This window comes from Pseudophryne corroboree, chromosome 9, assembly GCF_028390025.1.
Source record: "Pseudophryne corroboree isolate aPseCor3 chromosome 9, aPseCor3.hap2, whole genome shotgun sequence".
Lineage (NCBI taxonomy): Eukaryota > Metazoa > Chordata > Amphibia > Anura > Myobatrachidae > Pseudophryne > Pseudophryne corroboree.
This window is the reverse complement of record NC_086452.1, coordinates 321,463,612-321,484,157: the sequence shown is the minus strand read 5'-3', so window position 1 is coordinate 321,484,157 and position 20,546 is coordinate 321,463,612. Positions and strand designations below refer to the sequence as shown.

The window sequence follows — 20,546 nt, the reverse complement described above, 5'->3', positions numbered from 1 at the left end:
AGTCCTGCACGTTGTGGTGAGGGAGCTCTTTCAGAGAGGACCGACACCCACAGCTGCTTCAGCAGCTTCCACTATCCCGGACCCTCGCCTTTCTGGAAGGGGGGAAGGGATGTGGAACATTGAAAAATCAAAAATAAATCCAATAATTGTGGAGAAACTCCACAGGCCTAGTTGCTCGGTGAGCACCAAAAAAACACTGAGGTACTCTGGGATATGGAGGGGGGGAAGTACTCTCAAATTTTAATTTATTCAGTGCCTAGTTCCTGTGGAACCGTCCATATCCCTAAAGTACTCCAGTGACCCCTAGTGGATGAAGAAAAAAAAAAAAAAGTCCTCATTTTACACATTACAGCAGGCACGCGACCCCATTTTACACAGCACGGCAGGCAAGTGTCCCCATTTTACACAGCACGGTAGGCAAGTGTCCCCATTTTACACAGCACGGTAGGCAAGTGTCCCCATTTTACACATTGCGGCAGGCACGTGCCCCCATTTTACACATTGCGGCAGGAAAGTGTCCCCATTTTACACAGTACGGCAGGCACGTGCCCCCATTTTACACATTGCGGCAGGAAAGTGTCCCCATTTTACACATTGCGGCAGGCACGTGCCTCCATTTTACACAGTACGGCAGGCAAGTGTTCACATTTTACACATTGCGGCAGGAAAGTGTCCCCATTTTACACATTGTGGCAGGAAAGTGCCCCCATTTTACACATTGCGGCAGGAAAGTGTCCCCATTTTACACATTGCAGCAGGCACGTGCCCCCATTTTACACATTGCGGCAGGCACGTGCCCCCATTTTACACATTGCAGCAGGCACGTGCCCCCATTTTACACATTGCAGCAGGCACGTGCCCCCATTTTACACAGTACGGCAGGCAAGTGTTCACATTTTACACATTGCGGCAGGAAAGTGTCCCCATTTTACACATTGCGGCAGACAGGTGTCCCCATTTTACACAGTACGGCAGGCAAGTGTTCACATTTTAGACATTGCGGCAGGAAAGTGTCCCCATTTTACACATTGCGGCAGGCACGTGCCCCCATTTTACACAGTACGGCAGGCAAGTGTTCACATTTTACACATTGCGGCAGGAATGTGTCCCCATTTTACACATTGCAGCAGACAGGTGTCCCCATTTTACACATTCCGGCAGACAAGTGTCCCTATTTTACACATTCCGGCAGACAAGTGTCCCCATTTTACACAGTACGGCAGGTGGTGGGGGGGTAGGGAGAGAGAGAGAGGGAGAGGGGATGACTTACATTTGAAGCGGTTCTTCCCGCTCTTCAGCCGCCTCGTCCTCGTCTGCGCAGCGCTGGCCGTCTTGGCTCCCCCTTCTCCCTCCTCCCAAGTGCCCAGCTCGGGGGGCGGGATTTCGCGGAATGACGCGATTGCGTCGTGACTCGGGAGGAGAGGGGAGGGGGGTTTGAAAGTGCTCAGGAAGTGCCGCGGCGGGCGCCCCGTGCGGTTGCACGGCTCGCCCGCCGCAAGAAACGGCACTGCGTAGAACGCAAACCTCCACATTAACATACAGGATATTACCATTCTAGCCGCGGGTCACGTGATCGGCGCTATACACAAGGGGACCGGCCACATATTATACAGTGAAGATTAGTATATATGGCGTGCGTTCCACCGCCGGCTGTACTTCCGGTCCGTGGAACGCAACTTCCGCATTAACACACAGGACATCACCACTCCAGCCGCAGGTCACGTGAACGGCGCCACACAGCGCTGCCTAGCAACAAGTACATCAAGTCTAAATGCGTTCAGCCATAGACCAAGTATCTGGTCCATGGGACGCATAAAGCCACTACCCATACAAAAGATGCATTTTAAAGGTGCATATATTCATATTACATTACTAATATGCTATTGGCAACACATTATAATAAAGATCAGCCTGATCAAGTTATAAATATTTGGAAGAAACACGAGTATATATACATCTCCAACTAGGGCTGCAAAGGGAGTAAGTGCATTACAGGGTGGAATAACCTATAGTGGGTATCGTTATAAATTCCATCATGTAGCAGCTTTTAACCATATTCGATCCCACCTACATACATAGTGGGTCCCATGCAAATCACTAAAAAACATGATTCGCCAGGGATCCCCCATATGTATAGTAGGATCCTATTTCACATCACAAGGTTTCAGAGCATCGTATAGAAAAAATTATAACCGACGACAGGAACATCAAAAAAAGAAAAAAGAAAAAAATTGAAAAAATATTGGAAAAAATATTATACAAAAACAACCATGGAGCCATAGCAGGGCTGTCATTCCAGGAAAATACTGTAGTGTATTGCATCATTGAGGCCACGAGGTAGTATTGTATCCAGTCTATGGATCCACGCTGCTTCGCGTTTCAGTAGTAGTTTTGCCTGATCCCTACCTCTCCTGAGCATCTCCACTCTATCAATCAACATACAGTACTCCTCAGAGACGCCAGGGAGTGTCGTGCTTCACAGAAGAGCCTGGCCACCGGTTTGTCTGAGTTGCCACTTGTTATGGCATTTCTGATAGAGAGTCGGTGATTGGCCATTCTTTCACGGAATGGACGAATAGTCTTTCCAACATATACCAAGGAGCATGGGCATGCCACATAATCAGAGGTGCAACTCAATCTATGGCGTATAGATATCTTCGCTCCTGTATGCGGATGATGGAAAAATTGACCAGTAGTCATACTTCGACAGGTGGTGCAGTTTATACACCTGAAGCATCCTAGTTTCTTAGGCATCAGCCACATATCAGAAGCCTGTGGTACTGGTCTGTCAGGCTGCATTAGGATATCCTTCAGATTGTGAGCACGTCTGAAGCTTAATAGTGGTTTATCAGGTAATTTTTTTATAAGAACCGGATCCGTTCTCACTACTGGCCATAGTCTTTTGACTGCTTTCCGAATAGCCGGACCAGCCGTATTGAAGGTGGTGGAGATAACAAAAGGATTGTCCTCCTTGCATTTTCTATGTGAGGCTCCCTCATGAATATTCTTAGCCTTACTCAGGCATCTACTGATGGTCTGTTTGTCATATCCCCTTGCCTCAAATCTCACTATCATCTCCTCCAATTGTATACCAGCCACTTCTTTATCTGAGTTATTTCTAAGAACCCTCAGAAATTGTGATGTGGGTAGATTTTGCTTTAATGGGCCAACTAGGATGCTTCAGGTGTATAAACTGCACCACCTGTCGCATACAGGAGCGAAGATATCTATATGCCATAGATTGAGTTGCACCTCTGATTATGTGGTGTATACCCTGACATGCCCATGCTCCTTGGCAGTAGCGGATCTTGCCACGGGCAAGCAGGACTTTTGCCCGGGGCGCCGCCTCCCGGAGGGCGCCGCACCAGGGCAAGATCTGCTGCTGCTGTGCCCCCCCGCTGCCCGCTGTGAAGGGAAACTAGATGCGTACGCGTCTAGTTTCCCTTCGTGGACAGGTCCTTTACTGTGCGGTGCGCGATGATGTCATCGCGCACCGCACATCATTTCAGTCTGTACAGGGGGCGTAAATGACCACGCCCCCCTGTACGAAGCCACGCCCCCTATTGCCGCCCCGGGCGCACAGAGCCCCAGAACTTGCCCTGCTCCTTGGTATATGTTGGAAAGACTATTCGTCCATTCCGTGAAAGAATGGCCAATCACCGACTCTCTATCAGAAATGCCATAACAAGTGGCAACTCAGACAAACCGGTGGCCGGGCACTTCTGTGAAGCATGACACTTCCTGGCGTCTCTGAGGAGTATGTTGATTGATAGAGTGGAGATGCCCAGGAGAGGTGGGGATCGGGCAAAACTACTACTGAAACGCGAAGCAGCGTGGATCCATAGACTGGATACAATACGACCTCGTGGCCTCAATGATGCAATACACTACAGTATTTTCCTGGAATGACAGCCCTGCTATGGCTCCATGGTTGTTTTTGTATAATATTTTTTCCAATATTTTTTCCATTTTTTCTTTTTTCTTCTTTTTTCTTTTCTTGATGTTCCTGTCGTCGGTTATCATTTTTTCTATACGATGCTCTGAAACTGAAACCTTGTGATGTGAAAAAGGATCCTACTATACATACGGGGGATCCCTGGCGAATCATGTTTTTTAGTGATTTGCATGGGACCCATTATGTATGTAGGTGGGATCGAATATGGTTAAAAGCTGCTACGTGATGGAATTTATAACGATACCCACTATAGGTTATTCCACCCTGTAATGCACTTACTCCCTTTGCAGCCCTAGTTGGAGATGTATATATACTCGTGTTTCTTCCAAATATTTACAACTTGATCAGGCTGATCTTTATTATAATGTGTTGCCAATAGCATATTAGTAATGTAATATGAATATATGCACCTTTAAAATGCATCTTTTGTATGGGTAGTGGCTTTATGCGTCCTATGGACCAGATACTTGGTCTATGGCTGAACGCATTTAGACTTGATGTACTTGTTGCTAAGCAGCGCTGTGTGGCGCCGATCACGTGACCTGCGGCTGGAGTGGTGATGTCCTGTGTGTTAATGCGGAAGTTGCGTTCCACGGACCGGAAGTACGGCCGGCGGTGGAACGCACGCCATATATACTAATCTTCACTGTATAATATGTGGCCGGTCCCCTTGTGTATAGCGCCGATCACGTGACCCGCGGCTAGAATGGTAATATCCTGTATGTTAATGTGGAGGTTGCGTTCCACGGACCGGAAGTTTGGCCGGTGGTGGAACGCACGCCGCATATACTGATCTTTACTGCACAAATGTTTGTTGGCTGCAAGGGTGGGTAAGTGAATGATTGCCAAGAAAGTGGTAGAATAAAATATAGTGACCTCTTGGTTTTAATATGTGTCTATTGTATGTCATTGTTTGTTATGTGGGGTGTGGGGGAGTTGCTTTGATTAATTGGAGGGAGGGACCTATATGGGTATATAGGTAACACTAGTTCATTGCACTGGTATCTTGACAAAGGTCAGAATTGTGACCGAAACGTCGACATACACTGTATGCTGATGGTCTGAATAAATTGCCTTGATCTGCTTGAAGACTGGTGAGTGCTCCCTTAATTTGGAAATATATATATATATATATATATATATATATATATATGGAGAGGCGACCTGTAACATATATCTATAGAATATATATATATATATATATATATATACACACACACACACAACCATACGACCATACAGCCTCCTACAAATTGTACTGTATTTGGTGCCCTCACAAAAAAACATATATATATATATATATATATATATATATATATAGCACAGATTGGTGGGCGGCACTCCAAGGACTTGCAAGAGAAATTACACAGCTTCACAAGCTTTTTCAATCAACGTTTCAGACGCCTTTATTTGCGCCTTTCGTCAGGATACAAACAATATACAAACCACATACCTTTATAGCACCAGAGTGTGAGAAACCCATCTCGTCGCTCCCGCGTTTCCGGCACCAGCGCAATGACGTCATACGTCCGTCTCCGTCTCATCGGTAACCATAGAAACCGTGGGCGGGACTGTGACCACAGAAACAAGGGTAACAAACAAACCCCCGGACCAACTAGCCCCACAGGTTTGCGCTAGCTAGGAAATATAGGAGATCCGAGAGGTGATTTGGACAGAAAGACACCGTTACGTGCACAAACATTACTCCTGTCCCCGCCACATTGCGCCTGAGCGACCACACACACGGCCCATGCGGCTCAAGGAGTGGGTCCCTGTTCCTAAGTGTTACCTCCACCTCCAACCACATAGTACAGAAACCAAAGAGTGAGAATATATATTATTACAAAACTATCCAACCCCTGTTAGGGTACCGTCATCATGACCCAGACCAATACACTAACCTACCAAAGGTTCCCAACCCCACTATATAGGGGGGGGGGGGATTATTACACATTCCGGCCCTAATGACAACCCCCCACAAGGGATGGAAATGCATTTCTCAAAAAGTACTGTTTTCCTTAAAAACCCTCATAACACCCATATAGAGCATGGAAAGGTGAAAGAAACACAACAAAGAGAAAACTCAAGGATAAACAAGCCAAGACCCGCTCAAAGAAAACAAAGAAGGGAGAGGTTCTCGTTGAGGCCAGAAGGTGCAACCGTATTGAATTCAAAAATCCATCGTGCCTCTAATTGCAACAACTTCCTGTTGCGATCTCCTCCTCTTGTCATTGATGGAACATGGTCGATCAGTTTGTAACGCAAGGCCGCCATCGTATGTCTCGCTTCCTTAAAATGCCTGGCCACAGGCTGGTCGATATCTTTGCCTTCCAAGGCCTGTCTTATAGCTGATCTGTGTTGCACTGCTCTTTCCCTAAACGTACATGTGGTCTTGCCAATATAGGCAAGGCCACAGGGACACTTGATGATATAAATTACAAATTTAGACGTGCAAGCAAGAACATGCTTGATCGCCGTTTTCTTCCCCGAATGAGGGTTTAACACCACTGGTCCGGTTTCAAGGTATCTGCAGGTCGTGCAACCAGTACATTTGTATGATCCCGGTGCCTTTGTTAAGAAATGTGATCTCAATTCCCTTTTCTGGGCAGTGGTGTCATTATGCACCAGCCAATCCTTAAGGTTACGTCCCCTCCGATGGCAGTTCAACACCTTGTATTGATTCAAGGCTGGCAACGACTTATCCGTCTTGATAATTGGCCACAGCTTCCTTGCTTTGTTCCTTACTATAGTACTGGCCGTGCTGTAAGTGGTTACTAATGGAATCACCTTTTTCGACGTTTTTTCTTTCCTTTGCAGACATTGTGATTGCGGTAATGACAGGGCTTTTGTCTTTGCGCTTATCAGGTCTTCAATTGGATAGCCCCTTTCCAAATACTTCGCTATCATCTTATCCACCTCTACCTCACAATCTTCCTGGTTACTGATGATATGTCTTGCTCGAAGAAATTGTGAAAAGGGGAGACCCTTTTTCATGGCCCTCGGATGAAAGCTCTTAGCATGTAATAGCGTGTTTTTTTCGGTCAACTTATGGTACACCGATGTCTGTAAGCCATTCCCCTTCCTTGAAATCAATACGTCCAGATAGTGAATAACGTCAGCACTGCATTCAAAAGTAAACTTAATGTTTGTATCAAGAAGATTAACCGCTTGCATTCGGAGTTCAAACTCTTCTGGAGTGCCGGCCCGAATCAGCAGCAGATCGTCTATATAGCGAGTAAAAAGCAGTAGCCCATCTGCGAACGCTGGGTTCTGCAAGAACAACCGTTTCTCAATGTCCAACATATAGGCATTCGCGAAGGCCGGTGCCACATTGCTACCCATGGCAAGGAAATTTCTGACGGATACAGAAGGGTCGGCAATGGACAGTTCAGCCACTGATTCTGATCAAGCAGCAAGCTCCAGTACGGGGAAGCCCCCTTTAGGGACCTCAACACGAGCAAAGGCCGCGCCACGAAAAGATGCCGGGGTAAAACAAGGTGGAGCAAACAAGGGGAGAGGCAGAGAAAAATGTTGATTCCAAAAAGTGATTTGATTATTAACATCTCTTCCCATGTTCTTACTGCAAATGAGAAATCATTACTTAACAAGAGTTTATTTAACCGGTTTGACTGGAAAGTGGATTCCTGGAAACATCAAAGAAATCTTAAGTTGAAGGAAGTTTATGGAAAAAATGCCGATATGGATGAACCAGTTAGTGGTAAACAGTCCATACGAGCTAAATCACTTTTTGAGCCGCAGACACATAACGCTGCTATAAAAAGTTATGCGCGTATGTTAGAAGGCAGTGTTGATAACGAGGCTACTAAATTATCCAGGGCTACATCAAATTTATCTAAGGGGGAATTCCAAGCGTTGCTTGATTTAAGCAAAAATAGATCAGTGGTCATTAGGGCCGCTGATAAGGGGGGAGCAATTGTTTTACAGGACCTGGTAACATACAATGAGGAGGTGTATCGTCAATTGAATGATCAAGTGGTGTATTGCAAACTGAATGCAGACCCAATGATGAGGTTCAAACAGGAAATTGACGCAATTTTGACAAGAGCGTATCAAGAAGCCATCATTGACAAGCCGACTTTAAAAGCACTGATGGTGGAACATCCAATTACGCCAATACAATATACGCTTCCGAAGGACCATAAAAAACTGGATAACCCCCCGGGACGCCCTATAATATCGGCACGGGGTTCCCTTTACAGTAACATCTCAAGATATCTGGATGATTTTCTTCAGCCCGTTATACAAGCAGAACCAACTGTACTTTTGGACACTAGTCAGTTGCTATTGTTGATACAGAACCTGACACAACTTCCTGACATATGTACATTAGGGAGTGCAGACGTGGTGAGCCTCTATACGAACATTCCTCACACTGAAGGAATAGAGGCAGTTAGACGTCTACTCCAGGGAAACTTGTACTACAAGGGACCGGACGTGGAATTCTTTCTTGAATTATTGGAGAAGACCCTCACCAGAAATTTCTTCTATTTTGATGGCCAGTTCTACCTTCAGCGGGTAGGCTGTGCCATGGGGAGCAATGTGGCACCGGCCTCAGCGAATCCCTATATGTTGGACATTGAGAAACGGTTGTTCTTGCAGAACCCAGCATTCGCAGATGGGCTACTACTTTTTACTCGCTATATAGACGATCTGCTGCTGATTTGGGCCGGCACTCCAGAAGAGTTTGAACTCCGGATGCAAGCGGTTAATCTTCTTGATGCAAACATTAAGTTTACTTTTGAATGCAGTGCTGACGTTATTCACTATCTGGACGTATTGATTTCAAGGAAGGGGAATGGCTTACAGACATCGGTGTACCATAAGTTGACCCATAAAAACACGCTATTACATGCTAAGAGCTTTCATCCGAGGGCTATGAAAAAGGGTCTCCCCTTTTCACAATTTCTTCGAGCAAGACGTATCATCAGTAACCAGGAAGATTGTGAGGTAGAGGTGGATAAGATGATAGCGAAGTATTTGGAAAGGGGCTATCCAATTGAAGACCTGATAAGCGCAAAGACAAAAGCCCTGTCATTACCGCAATCACAATGTCTGCAAAGGAAAGATAAAACGTAGAAAAAGGTGATTCCATTAGTAACCACTTACAGCACGGCCAGTACTATAGTAAGGAACAAAGCAAGGAAGCTGTGGCCAATTATCAAGACGGATAAGTCGTTGCCAGCCTTGAATCAATACAAGGTGTTGAACTGCCATCGGAGGGGACGTAACCTTAAGGATTGGCTGGTGCATAATGACACCACTGCCCAGAAAAGGGAATTGAGATCACATTTCCTAACGAAGGCACCGGGATCATACAAATGTACTGGTTGCACGACCTGCAGATACCTTGAAACCGGACCAGTGGTGTTACACCCTCATTCGGGGAAGAAAACGGCGATCAATCATGTTCTTACTTGCACGTCTAAATTTGTAATTTATATCATCAAGTGTCCCTGTGGCCTTGCCTATATTGGCAAGACCACATGTACGTTTAGGGAAAGAGCAGCGCAACACAGATCAGCTATAAGACAGGCCTTGGAAGGCAAAGATATCGACCAGCCTGTGGCCAGGGATTTTAAGGAAGTGAGACATACGATGGCGGCCTTGCGTTACAAACTGATCGACCATGTTCCATCAATGACAAGAGGAGGAGATCGCAACAGGAAGTTGTTGCAATTAGAGGCACGATAGATTTTTGAATTCAATACGGTTGCACCTTCTGGCCTCAACGAGAACCTCTCCCTTCTTTGTTTTCTTTGAGCGGGTCTTGGCTTGTTTATCCTTGAGTTTTCCCTTTGTTGTGTTTCTTTCACCTTTCCATGCTCTATATGGGTGTTATGAGGGTTTTTAAGGAAAACAGTACTTTTTGAGAAATGCATTTCCATCCCTTGTGGGGGGTTGTCATCAGGGCCGGAATGTGTAATAATCCCCCCCCCTATATAGTGGGGTTGGGAACCTTTGGTAGGTTAGTGTATGGGTCTGGGTCATGATGACGGTACCCTAACAGGGGTTGGATAGTTTTGTAATAATATATATTCTCACTCTTTGGTTTCTGTACTATGTGGTTGGAGGTGGAGGTAACACTTAGGAACAGGGACCCACTCCTTGAGCCGCATGGGCCGTGTGTGTGGTCGCTCAGGCGCAATGTGGCGGGGACAGGAGTAATGTTTGTGCACGTAACGGTGTCTTTCTGTCCAAATCACCTCTTGGATCTCCTATATTTCCTAGCTAGCGCAAACCTGTGGGGCTAGTTGGTCCGGGGGTTTGTTTGTTACCCTTGTTGCTGTGGTCACAGTCCCGCCCACGGTTTCTATGGTTACCGATGAGACGGAGATGGACGTATGACGTAATTGCGCTGGTGCCGGAAACGCGGGAGGGACGAGAGGGGTTTCTCACGCTCTGGTGCTATAAAGGTATGTGGTTTGTTTGTATATTGTTTGTATCCTGACGAAAGGCGCAAATAAAGGCGTCTGAAACGTTGATTGAAAAAGCTTGTGAAGCTGTGTAATTTCTCTTGCAAATCCTTGGAGTGCCGCCCACCAATCTGTGCTGTCTGCTGGGCTCTGTAGTGCCACGGGAGGGCACCCAGGTATTTATGCTGTGCTGTTGGAGTGCCGGTCATACGTGTGTGTATATATATATATATATATATACACTGCTCAAAAAAATAAAGGGAACACTAAAATAACACATCCTAGATCTGAATGAATTAAATATTCTTATGTTTTAATATTCATTATTACATGGAAAAATGGAAGGACCCATCACTTAGATTATTAGAGAAATGGAGAGGCGACCTGTAACATATATCTATAGAATATATATATATATATATATACATACATACATACACACGCACGCGCGCGCACACACACACACACATAAAACCATACGTCCGGCACAGCCTCCTACAAATTGTACTGTATTGGGTGCCCTCACAAAAAAACATATATTTCTCTAATAATCTAAGTGATGGGTCCTTCCATTTTTCCATGTAATAATCTCCTATATAATAGCTCTGTGACTCTGTGCCTGCACTTCTAACGCTGGGCGTGGCTAGGAGCTCTCATTGGGTTAGCAGCAGGTCTATCACACCAAGTCCACAGCTGATTGGGCGAGAAACGCCCTCCCACACAGGTTACTTCCAATGGAGGCTCTGCCTTTGGCTGCTGTGTTTTCAGAGCAGGATTAGCAATGGGACTGATGGAGCTGCAGCTCCAGGTCCACACCCAAACCCTTCAACAATTTAATTTAAACATTGATACACATTCGAAAAGGGGGCGTGGCCACGGGTGCAGCTGCGTGACCACGCCCCTTTTCAATACTTTCAATGGAAGCTTGGAGAGTCAAAAAACGATACAGACCATAAAAAAAAGGGACTGTCCCTGTCAAAAAGGTGCAGCTGGAGGGTATGCCACTGCATCTGCAGCAAGTCTCTGCGCTGCAGACAGGGGGGAAAAAACATCCTTTTACTGCAGCATCCCTTGTCCTGCTGCCAGTCCACCTGCCCCCTCCGCCATCAACAATCCCCACTCCCTAGCCGCGGCACAAGTGGAACAAAAGCTGCTGCGGCCACTGGCATAGATGTGTATGAAAGCCGCACAGCGGAAGCCTTTCATAGCCCTCCCTGCGCCGCATACTCTCTGAGCCCTGGAGCCTCCTCTGCGCGTGATGTCACAGAAGTGCCTCCCCGCCACAGCCGCGCCCAGATCCCCAGAGGCCCTGACTCCACAACACAGCATCTGGGCTGCCGGCCTGGAAACCCCGAGATGGCTAATGTAACGCATAGAGTGGGTGATATCGCGGTGGGTAATGTCTGGATGCTGAATCAAAGTAAAAGGTGACCGTGCAGTGCAGTGGGTGTGCAGTCAGGGCCAGGTCCTGCGGTGTTCGGCGCCCCCCTGCAAACTATAAATTTGCACCCTCGCATACTTTACAAAAGGCAGAGCGCACATAATACCCCCTGTAGTAGAGACACTTACACATGTAACGCCCCCTGAACCAGTGATGAATACACATGTCATGCCCCCCTGTACCATTGACACTTACACACGTAACGCCCCGTTGTAGCAGTGCCGCTTAGATATGTAACTCCCCCTGTACCAGTGCCGCTTACACACGTAATGCCCCCTGTACCAGTGCCGCTTACACACGTAATGCCCCCTGTAGCAGTGCCGCTTACATACGTAACGCCCTCTGTACCAGTGACGCTTAGACACATAACGCCCCCTGTACCAATGACGCTTAGACACGTAACGCCCCTGTACTAGTGACGCTTAGACACATAACGCCCCCTGTACCAGTGACGCTTAGACACGTAACACCCCCTGTACCAGTGCCGCTTACACACGTAATGCCTCCTGTACCAGTGACGCTTACACACGTAACGCCCCCTCTACCAGTGCCGCTTACACACGTAACGCTCCCTGTACCAGTACCACTTACACACGTAACGCCTCCTGTACCAGTGACGCTTACACACAATATGCAACAGTCACACATACACACACATACACACACAACAGACATATATATATATATCCAAACACACACACATGCATACTGTACATGCTTACACACATACAGTCACACATATATACAGTATACATAGACACTGTACACACACACACACACACACACACACACTCTCTTTCCAGACACTTATCTAATGAAGTCTGGCTGGCCAAAGCAGTAGCAGCTCATCCTCCTGTTGCAGCTTGGTCCCGTCTAGCTCCGCCCCTTATTCCCATCTAGCTTCGCCCCCTTTGGCTCCCGTCCGGCCACTGAATGTCACACAGGAGAGGAGGCTTTGTGCTGCCGGCGCCAAGGGGGAGAGGAGGTTTTGTGCTGCCGGCATGTGTGACAGCAGCCGGCAGCAGCAGCAGGGATAGCAGCAGCAGCTCAGCACAGGGATGCAGAGCAGGGAGAACGTCTCTCCTTCCTGGTGCCTCCCTGCACTGCATCCCTTTGCTGAGCTGCTAGCGCCGGGCCTGTGTGCAGTGTCACTGACACTGCACAGCACTCACCTTTTACATTGATTCAGCCAGTCAGTCAGTTCTGCCAGCCAGTCACTATTGTTAGCACCAGTGTCCCAACGCACCGCATTACAGGGAAGTAGATGCACTAAATAAACTACAGCTCCCAGCAGCCCTTAGCGCCGAATCATTCCGCCCCTTAGGGCTGCTGGGAGCTGTAGTTTATTGCGTACATCCTTTCCTGTAATGCGGCGCTTTGGGACACCGGCGCTAACAATAGTGACTGGCTGCTGTGTGAGTCTCCGGGAGAGCCACTGCCAAAGGGAGGACAGCAGCTTAGCTGCTTCCTGGAGGAGAAGCAGGATAAGCATTACCTGCCCCTCCCCCACTCACAGTACCTCCGGGCCCCATCTGCGGCACCCCCACACTTCCCCTCCAGCACCCGCGGTGGCTCCGGGCCCCCTCCCCCACCCACAGCGATCCCGCACCCTTACCTCCCGCCGCACCACCGCATCTGCCCCTTCCCCACCCGGGGCAACCCTGCAACTGCTCTTCCCCCACCCGCTGTGGCTCCGGAGCACCACCCTCGGCACCCACGCACCCTCCCCCACCTGCGGCACCACAGCACCAGCCCCTCCCCCACCTGTGGCACCACCGCAACCGCCCCTACCGCGGCACCCCAGGATCCCATCCGCCTTTTCCCCGCACTCCCTACTCCCCCAACCAAAGCACCTACTAGGTGATTCACCAGGCCCTGCGTGCGCTGTTCACGCCGTTGCAAGGGGCTTCCTCCACCTTAACCATTGCACACGCTTTGTCCGTGCAATATTTAACCACTCACACAATTATAATTGGATGTAATACTTCATATAATAAAAATATTGCACGCCACAAGGGTGTGCAAGGGTTAAGGGGGCGTAGCCCTTCACGACGGTGTGAAGAGCGCCCGTAGGGCGCGATGAATCGCCTAGTGAATATTAAAACCTAACTTTTATGTTGTTTCTAATATCCACAACTTTTCTGTTGTTTTTTTTTTTACTTTCCAGCCAACAACATTTGCTTTTATGGCGAATGCTCCTACTACTGTTCCACGGAGCATGCGCTGTGTGGCAAGCCTGACCTTCTAGAGGGATCATTGGCTGCCTTTTTACCAGACACTGAACTGGCCAAGAGGAAATCCTGGCGAAGCCCTTGGAGACGTTCATATCACAAAAGCAAAAAGGCAGAGTGAGTACAAGATAAAGTGTTGGGGACTGCCATGTCATTAAGCTATGAACATAACAAGCACCAGCTAGAGTGGAAACCGCTGGTCAGATCAAAGTATAAGAAGGAAACCTATAGTATGGATTCCCTCTGTTACAATGTTAAGTAGGCCTGGTCAGTGCAGGCTCGAGGTGAGGTGCCCACTAAAGGAACCCCCCTCTTCCCCCATCCTATATGATAACAGTCCTACGCTAAGCACCAGGGATTTCCAGGCTCCCCTCGTCTGTGTGTATTGAGGTGATGGGAAAAAAATGGGACCCTGGAGTGGTAACTTTGTGACCCATCTCCATTCTAGTGCTAGTATAGTGATAGTAAATATAATCTTTAATAAAACACACTCCCAGACACATTGTTTTCAAATACATTTGACTAAAAGAAGGATTCCACAAACCTCATTTTTTACCACTTTATGAAAAACCAAAATCCTAAGTGTAGTCTAATAAACATTTATTTTTGTATTCTAGTGTGAATAGAATGGAAAACAATAATGTGATATGTGTAATATATTTAATCTGTATGAGCACCTGATGACTGTGTCCTCAGTTGACTTGGAGGGTCAACAGGAACAGAGGAATCACAAACCGTTTACCATGCTAGTGTTTTATTACCAATACGCCACCACCTACAGAGCTGGGATACCAGAACAAGCCTCAGAACTGAGTGGAATCACTCATATTTTGTGGCCGCACCACCACTATAGAGGCTTCATACCTCTTAGCTTTGGAGTGCCACGAATCATAAAAAGCGACATGGCTACATCACCATGGAGTCATGCAGCTGTCCCCATTTTAGCAGAAACCAGCCCAATGTGGGTTTATTAGTAGGCATGCCTGCAAATTGGTAGAATTGTATTTACCTTTCTAAAGGGCATCTGAAAATAGGTAGTCATTTGAAAGAATAAAACAAGGCCCAAACTCCACCACCACGGGGCAAAGTTTTTTTTTTGCAAGGATACTTTTTTTTGTGTCTCAATTCTTAATAAGGAAATCCCTTGTAAATGCACATTCACAATCAAGCCCTTTCATTTTTATTTCCTGCACTTTTACTATTTGTCCTGCCTACAGTATGTAACAATAGAGATACCCCAAGCTCAATCCACCAGATGATACAACATTTTTACACCATACCGCAAATAACACCATCGAGGATGAAATCATTAATAAATAGGTGCTAGGAGACATACTGTAAAACAATATGTGGCCGCAGGACCTACTTTTTGCACTTTCATATCTGACCTCCACTGTAATGCATAAATAACCCTACCATGTACTGTACATAATGAGAAAAACGGCTTTGTACTGCCATCTGCTGCCTGGAACATGAACTGTTAACAGGCTAATTTTAAGAAACAAAGAATATGGCTATTACATTATCTATTATGGGATGTAGTTATGTGACCGGCGGTCTCACAATACCAGCACATACATTCTGCCGACCCACAATCTCAACAGTCGGCATGCCGACTAACAGGGAATATATATCCACGACACCCATAGAGTGGGAATAGAACTTGTGGCATGCAGGGTCAATGCCGGGACACCGATGCCGGTATGGTGACCAGCGGATACACACCCATTTATTATTAGCCTTTATATATTGTGGCAATTTATTATGCAGTACTTTATAGAGAAGGTGGAATCATTCACATTAGTTAGAAGAGTATGTAAATGTACAGCGCTTCTTTATGAATAACAATAATCTCAGCAGGGGCGTATTAACAGAGGACGAGGCCCCTGTGCAGCCGCACTCTTCCGGGCCCCCTCCCCTCTCGCCAGCAGCCAGGCAGTGCAGTAGAGTCTCAGCACTAGGGGGCACAGACTCTATTGCACATGGGCAGATCTCCAGGGAAATGGAGCGGTGGCCATTTTCCTGGAGATTTCCTTACTTCGCATGTGCATAATGCCGGGAAAATGGGTGCTGCATCAAATTCCCAGTGATTTGTGGAGAGATGCTGCCACCAATGGTGAGTATTGAAAAAATGGGTGCAGATTGATACACAGACATTACATTTTGGACAATGTTAATATTTTTATTTTATTCTGTTTTCCATCTAGCTGGGAGCTGAATCTCAATTATTGTGACACCGTGAAAGTGATGCCACCCTACAGTGAGGGAACACGACTATTGGACCTAATCGATCTTTCTATTTTGGATTTTTTCATGGGTATGTTAATCAAAGCAAAATAAATGTAACTAAAGGAGACATTACTGCTATCCTTGTGCATTTGTCTTATTCTATGGTCAGCAGGGCTGTTTCTAGACAATATGGCTCCCAGTGCGATCAGTAAAAATGTGCCCCCTCACAGGAAAATACTACCTTACACCCCAGTTCAGTGTCGGACTGGCTCATGAAGGGCCCACCAGGATATGCAGTTGTAGGGGCCCATGCTTAGGTGTGTGGTCAGCCTCTAGAGGGGGTGTGGCCAGCCACCCCAGAGGCTTGGCAAACCATTTCCTCCTTATAATAATGCCCCTTACACATAATGCCACACACTGTAATGCCCCTTCACATTATGCACCACACCGCTATGCCGCTTTACACATTATGCCATACCCAGTAATACCTCTGACACAATATGCCACACGGTAATGCCCCTTGCACAATATGCCACACACCATAATACCCCTTTCACAATATGCACACCATATTACCCCTTGCACAAAATGCACCATGCCATAATGCCCTTACAGAATAAGCCACACACTGTAATGACCCTTGCACATTATTATGCCCCACATAGTAATGTCGTTTGCAACATGTTATGCCTCACACAGTAATGCCCCTTGCACCATATTATACCTCATACAATTATGCCCCTTAAACCATATTATGCCCCACAGTTATGCCCCTGACACCATATTGTACCTAACACTGTAATGCCCCTTACAGATTATGCCACACACATAGGCAAACGAAGGGGGTTTCCGGTTGCCTGGAAACCCCCCTACTCTTGGCAAGTGGCTCAAATTATGACAATAATAGCAATGGTATATGATTACTAGGCGTGTAGTAGGGTATTCTGGCGGGCAGCATACCGGCGCCGGAATCCCGACCGCCGGCATACCGACAGCTGGCCGAGTGCAAATGAGCCCCTTGCGGGCTCGCTGCGCTCACCACGCTGCGGCACGGTGGCGCGCTATGCTATCTATTCTCCCTCCAGGGGGGTCGTGGACCCCCAAGAGGAAGAAAAAGTGTCGATATGCCAGCCGTCGGGATTCTGGCGCCGCCACATCATGCAGTTTAAGGGACAGAGCAGAGCTGCTGCAAATGCCCAGTGGTAACAGCGTCTTCTACCAAGATTGCTGTGTGTGGATCTCAATCAGTGCACTGGACCAGAGAGTATTTACCAGGAAGAAGAGACAGGAGCCTTATCGTGGGGTGGGAGAATGTGTGCTTAGAAAGTTCAGTACTAGTTCTATTATATTTGTGTATTTATTTTTTTTATGGCATGTTTAACCTTTTCCTGACCATTTATATTATTGAAATATTTGATACAGCCTATACTAAGACCATCTGTAGTGTTAAATATTAATACTGTATTCCATACAGTATCCAGTGAATAAAAAACGAGATTTATGGTAAGAACTTACCTTTGTTAAATCTCTTTCTGCGAGGTACACTGGGCTCCACAAGGATTGGACAATGGGGTGTAGAGTAGGATCTTGATCCGAGGCACCAACAGGCTCAAACTTTGACTGTTCCCAGAATGCACAGCGCCACCTCCTCTATAACCCCGCCTCCCTGCACAGGAGCTCAGTTTTTAGTTAACCAGCCCAATGCAGTAGCAGGAAAAGAGACGACAACGGTTAGTAGCCACATACACCACACTCTCGCGACAAGAGAAGTGTCAGCGGCTAATGCCATACCAACCCAAATAAGCTAAGTGCATCAGGGTGGGCGCCTTGTAGAGCCTAGTGTACCTCGCAGAAAGAAATTTAACAAAGGTAAGTTCTTACCATAAATCTCGTTTCTGCTGCGGGGTACACTGGGCTCCACGAGGATTGGACAATGGGGATGTCCTAAAGCAGTTCCTTATGGGAGGGGACGCACTGTAGCGGGCACAAGAACCCGGCGTCCAAAGGAAGCATCCTGGGAAGCAGCAGTATCGAAGGCATAGAACCTTATGAACGTGTTCCCTGAGGACCACGTAGTCGCCTTGCACAATTGATCAAGGGTCGCACCACGTTGGGCCGCCCAAGAAGGTCCAACAGACCGAGTAGAATGGGCCGTAATGTGAGCAGGAGCTGACAGACCAGTCCTCACATAAGCATGTGCAATCACCATTCTAATCCATCTGGCCAAGGTCTGCTTGTGAGCAGGCCAGCCACGTTTGTGAAATACAAACAAAACAAAGAGAGAATCAGATTTTCGAATAGAAGCAGTTCTCTTCACATAGATACGGAGAGCCCGTACCACATCCAAAGACCGCTCTTTGGGAGACAAATCAGGAGAGACAAAGGCCGGAACCACAATCTCCTGATTAAGGTGGAACGAAGAAACCACCTTAGGCAAATATCCGGGACGAGTCCTAAGAACCGCCAGGTCACGGTGAAAAATCAGATATGGGGAACTACAAGACAAGGCACCCAGATCCGACACTCTTCTAGCAGAGGCAATAGCCAGCAAGAACACCACCTTAAGGGAAAGCCACTTAAGGTCAGCTGAACCCAGGGGTTCAAACAAAGGCTCCTGCAACGCCTCCAAAACCACCGATAAGTCCCAAGGAGCCAAAGTTGGGACATAGGGAGATTGGATACGCAACACACCCTGAGTGAAAGTACGAACATCAGGTAAAGTCGCAATTTTTCTCTGAAACCACACCGACAAGGCAGAAATAAGAACCTTGGGGGAGGCCAGACGCAGGCCTAAATCTAGGCCCTGCTGCAGAAAAGCCAAAAGTTTGGCTGTACTAAACTTGGAAGCATCATAATTATTATATGCGCAGCAATGAAAGTAGGAATGCCACACCCTATGGTAAATCCGAGCAGAAGCCGGTTTCCGGGCCCGCAACATAGTTTTAATGACCTCTTCAGAAAAACCCTTAGCCCTCAAGACGGAAGCTTCAAAAGCCACGCCGTCAAAGACAGCCGGGCTAGGTCCTGGTAGACACAGGGGCCCTGAACGAGGAGGTCTGGGCGTTGTGGAAGTAGAAGTGGATGCTCTGACGATAGGTCTTGCAGGTCTGAGAACCAGTGCCGTCTGGGCCACGCCGGAGCTATGAGAAGCAGATTTCCTTTTTCTTGCTTGAACTTCCGAATTACCCTGGGCAGGAGTTACACCGGAGGGAACACGTACGGCAGCCGAAACCGCCACGGCACCGCCAGCGCATCCACGAATGCTGCTTGAGGATCCCTTGTCCTTGCTCCGAAGACCGGAACCTTGTGATTGTGTCGAGACGCCATCAGATCTACATCTGGAAGACCCCACTTTTCCACTAGGAGTTGAAACACTTCTGGAAGGAGGCCCCACTCGCCGGCATGCACGTCCTGACGACTGAGAAAGTCCGCTTCCCAATTCAGGACTCCCGGAATGAGATTGCCGATATGGCCGGTAGATGGCGTTCTGCCCACTGTAGAATCCGTGAGACTTCCTTCATTGCAAGGCGGCTTCGAGTGCCGCCTTGATGATTTATGTAAGCCACTGTGGTGGCGTTGTCCGACTGTACTTGAACAGGACGGTTCGCAAATCAAATGCTGGGCCAGGTTCAACGCATTGAATACCGCCCGCAATTCCATAATGTTGATCGAGAGGAGAGATTCCTCCTTGGTCCACCGACCCTGAAGGGAGTGTTGCTCCAGCACCGCGCCCCTACCTTAGACTGGCATCTGTCGTCAACAGGACCCAGTTGGATATCCAGAAGGGACGGCCCGTGCACAATTGTTGGTCCTGGAGCCACCAGTGCAGCGACAGACGGACCTCCGGAGTCAATGAGATCATGTGAGACGTGATCCGGTGAGGCAGGCCATCCCACTTGGCTACAATCAGCCTCTGGAGGGGGAGAGAATGGAATTCAGCATACTCCACCATGTCGAATGCAGAGACTATGAGGCCCAGTACCTGCATTGCCGAATGTATCGACACTTGCGGACGAGAAAAGAAGCAACGAATCCTGTCCTGAAGCTTCAGGACTTTCTCCTGAGACAAGAACAACCACTGGTTGTGAGTGTCCAATAGCGCTCCCAGGTGCACCATGCTCTGAGCAGGGACCAGGGAGGATTTCTTCCAGTTGATGAGCCACCCGTGGGCTTGTAGAAACCGGACCGTCATATCCAGATGACGTAGGAGAAGTTCTTGGGAATTTGCCAGGATTAACAAGTCGTCCAGGTACGGC

At 47.6% G+C, this 20,546-nt stretch overlaps 1 protein-coding gene across 3 annotated transcripts in view; it reads left to right on the top strand.

Annotated features, from left to right (window-relative positions):
* LOC134958116 (extracellular serine/threonine protein kinase FAM20C-like) overlaps positions 1 to 20,546 on the top strand; it is a 402,537-nt gene that overhangs the window by 256,856 nt on the left and 125,135 nt on the right. For all 3 annotated transcript variants that reach the window (XM_063940488.1, XM_063940487.1, XM_063940486.1), the window contains 2 exons: positions 13,998 to 14,178; positions 16,269 to 16,378. In XM_063940488.1, coding sequence (XP_063796558.1) covers positions 13,998 to 14,178; positions 16,269 to 16,378 — 291 coding nt within the window. The remainder of the gene's footprint in view (positions 1 to 13,997; positions 14,179 to 16,268; positions 16,379 to 20,546) is intronic.